Source organism: Apiospora phragmitis, assembly GCF_038363925.1.
Source record: "Apiospora phragmitis strain CBS 135458 chromosome Unknown utg000010l:1.0-9815664.0:1.0-9183399.0, whole genome shotgun sequence".
Taxonomy (NCBI): Eukaryota; Fungi; Ascomycota; class Sordariomycetes; order Amphisphaeriales; family Apiosporaceae; genus Apiospora; species Apiospora phragmitis.
Window position 1 is genome coordinate 4,782,221 of NW_027117409.1, and position 3,237 is coordinate 4,785,457.

At 52.6% G+C, this 3,237-nt stretch overlaps 1 protein-coding gene across 1 annotated transcript; it reads right to left on the minus strand.

Moving 5' to 3' along the window:
- Positions 1-914: 914 nt before the first annotated feature.
- On the minus strand, positions 915-2,356 carry PG994_011216 (phosphopyruvate hydratase; the record flags this gene model as incomplete). Its single annotated transcript, XM_066862625.1, has 2 exons — positions 2,178-2,356; positions 915-2,107 (listed from the first exon to the last, which is right to left on the minus strand). The coding sequence occupies exons 1-2, from the start codon at positions 2,299-2,301 to the stop codon at positions 915-917; spliced, it is 1,317 nt and encodes a 438-aa protein (XP_066711735.1). The 5' UTR covers positions 2,302-2,356.
- Between the last annotated feature and the right edge of the window lie 881 nt (positions 2,357-3,237).

Genomic DNA, 3,237 nt, shown 5'->3' on the forward strand with positions numbered 1-3,237 from the left:
GGTGGTTGATGTGTGTTTTAGGGGTCAGCGACGGCGATTGGCGCAATGGCGCAGCAGGATGTTGGAGAGAAACCTAAGTTAGTATTTATCGTTGGCCTCTTAGGGTAGAGGCGGTCGATCGGTTGTTGAGTTGGAATTTGGATTATCCAAAAGGTAGAAGGTGCAGGTGGGGGTGTGTTGTTATCGTTATAAATTGACTGCTGTGTTGACTATTTGGGTGAAATTGACTCTACGTTGCCCCTGACGACAGCCACAATCTCCGCCACAAGCCACTAGCCACTAGCCACTAGCCACTAGCCACTAGCCACTAGCCACTCCAGCTGTCACGACTAACATTTCATCCAAATCAGGGGTCTGACATGGCTGACTACTTAACATTGGGCCAACAACTGCCGAACTTGTAATCAGCCGAATGTTTTGTTTGATGGTCCTTGTTTCTCGCTTAGGGCGTTGACTGCTGCATTCCTTCACCCTTATCCTTGCATTACTGCTATTTGGTGGATACCGTGCAGAATGTCCAGGCTCTAGGTTACGGAGTATTTCTGCATGTAATGCATCGAGCATCACACTCGAGATGGTCGGAACAACTGGATTACTTACTACCTTCACAGTTTGTATAGGCGACGCCACGACTGGCACTTTTCAAGATGCCTTGGTCTACGTTCCATGTTGTACAGGATGGATATATATATATGTATATACTCCAAGCAAGGGTAACAAAGATGTCGGTCTACAATTGATTGCATTCATAGCACGGCACGGCAGACACAATACAATGCTGCACACAAAATGGTAGTGGATTGGATATCTGCATTTCATTCATTCTGACTTTTGTCTATGTCGCTGCCCAAACCATTTCCGTTCATTCCCGATCATAAAAGTCATCCCATGGTATATCAAACTGCTCTCCTCGTTTACATGTTTACAGCCTTGCGGAAGCTCTCGCCAGCGAAGACGGCGTTGCTGCCGAGCTCCTCCTCAATGCGGAGGATCTGGTTAAGCTTGGCCAGACGCTCGGAACGAGCAGGGGCACCCGTCTTGATTTGGCCAGCTCGGATACCGACAACGACATCGGCAATGGTGACATCCTCGGTCTCACCGGATCGGTGAGAAACCATGACACCCCAGTCAGCGGCGTAGGAGTCCTTGGCGGCCTGGATGGACTCGGTCAGAGTACCGATCTGGTTGACCTTGAGGAGAAGGGCGTTGGCCGACTTCAGCTCAATAGCCTTCTTGATGCGGATGGGGTTGGTGACAGTCAGATCATCACCGACAATCTGGAAGTCAGAGGTCTTGTAGAAGTAGCTCCAGGCCTCCCAGTCATCCTCGGCGAAGGGGTCCTCGATCGAGACGATGGGGTAGGTCTTGGCCAGCTCGCTGTACAGAGCAGCAAGCTGCTCGTAGGTGAGCCACTTGGTGGGGTCGGAGTCGGGGTTCTTGAAGTCGAGATCGTACTTCTTGGCGTCCTCCTTGTAGAACTCGCTGGAGGCGACATCCATGGCGATGCTGATCTGGCCAGTGTAGCCAGCCTTCTCAATGGCCTCGGTGATGAGGTCAAGGGCCTCCTTGGGGGTCTGGATATCGGGAGCGACACCACCCTCGTCACCGACGTTGCCAGCGGACTGGCCGTACTTCTTCTTGGCGAGAGACTTGAGGATCTGGTAGACCTCGGCACCCTGGCGCATGGCCTCAGTGAAGCTGGGGGCCTTGGAGGGGACGATCATGAACTCCTGGAAGGCGAGACGGCCACCGGCGTGGGAGCCACCGTTCAGGACGTTCATGAAGGGGACGGGGAGGACGTAGGGCTTCTTGGTGCCAGCGAGGTCCGAGACGTGAGCGTACAGAGGAACGCCCTTCTCAGCAGCACCGGCCTTGGCAATAGCCAGGGAGACACCCAGGATAGCGTTGGCACCGAGCTTGGTCTTGTTGGGGGTAGCATCAAGGTCGACGAGGAACTTGTCAACCTTGGTCTGGTCCTTAACATCAATATTCTCCTTGATGATGGCGGGGGCAATGACGGTGTTGACGTTCTCAACAGCCTTCAGGACACCCTTGCCGGCCCACTTGGTCTTGTCGCCATCGCGGAGCTCGCAAGCTTCGTGCTGACCTGTATATCAAGCTTGGTTAGTTACCGAGAGAGGTCGGGGGGGTTCGGGTTCGGACAGATAAATGCATACCAGTAGAGGCACCGGAGGGGACGATGGCGCGGTGGAGGCCGGTCTCGGTGACGACGTCAACCTCGACGGTAGGGTTACCGCGAGAGTCGTAGACCTGACGAGCGTGAATCTTCTTGATCGCCATTGTGAAATGTTGTGATGTTATGACTGTGTTGTTACGAAAGGATGTCAGCTTGAACTGATGGAGGAGAGTAGGGAAGAGGGGTGAGCTGGAGCTTTATATATCGGATGGCGAGGTCAGAGCCCGACTAAGAATAGCCAGGGTAGCTCTCAGGTCAAGCCAGCAAGGGCCATCGACTGGAGCCAAGCACCTAAGTGTGACAAGCATGTGGGCAATGTTTTGAAACCCCGTCTCCAGAAATATGCCTCAACGCCGTAGCATAGCATGATGGTGGGGGTTTTGAGAGCTCTCCGACAAGCATGGTTCCCAATAATAACATTGGAAACAGACAGGCAATTGGCAGAAGCCCTCTTTTTGCATGGGGATTTTTCTTACTTACTGTCTGATGTATAGGTTTGATTTGGTAGATGGGATGGGAGAGGAGAAGAGGGGGAAGAGAAGAGAGGACGGAAGAAGAAAATTTAGAGAGAGAGTATGATAGCAGATGGTGAGAGAATTGGCTACAGCTGCACAGCTATTGGTACAATCAAGCAGGCACACACACACACACAGAGCAGATATACGTAAACAGGATGGCGGGGCAGTTGGGAAAGTACCTACAGTACCTACTGAGCAGGAGCGACTACGCCAAAAAAAAAAAAAAAGACCCTGGAGGAGGGGTCAAGCTCAATTGGTTGGGTTGGGTTGAGGGGCTAAAATCCCGATTTCGATTTGACTGGAACATTGAATCACCTAACAGCAAACCTTAGACGTCCTGCCTACTGCGACGTGCGTGGGGTACCGGCGTAGCATGCAACCAATGGCTTCACATCAGGCGATTGGCCCGACGGGCTGCCCTTTTCAAAAGAGACTGGGCAATAGCCCACTCAGGAGGTACACGACGATGCTATGCTGCCATGTACATACTTTTGGAGGCAGAGAGGCAGGGACGGAGAGAGG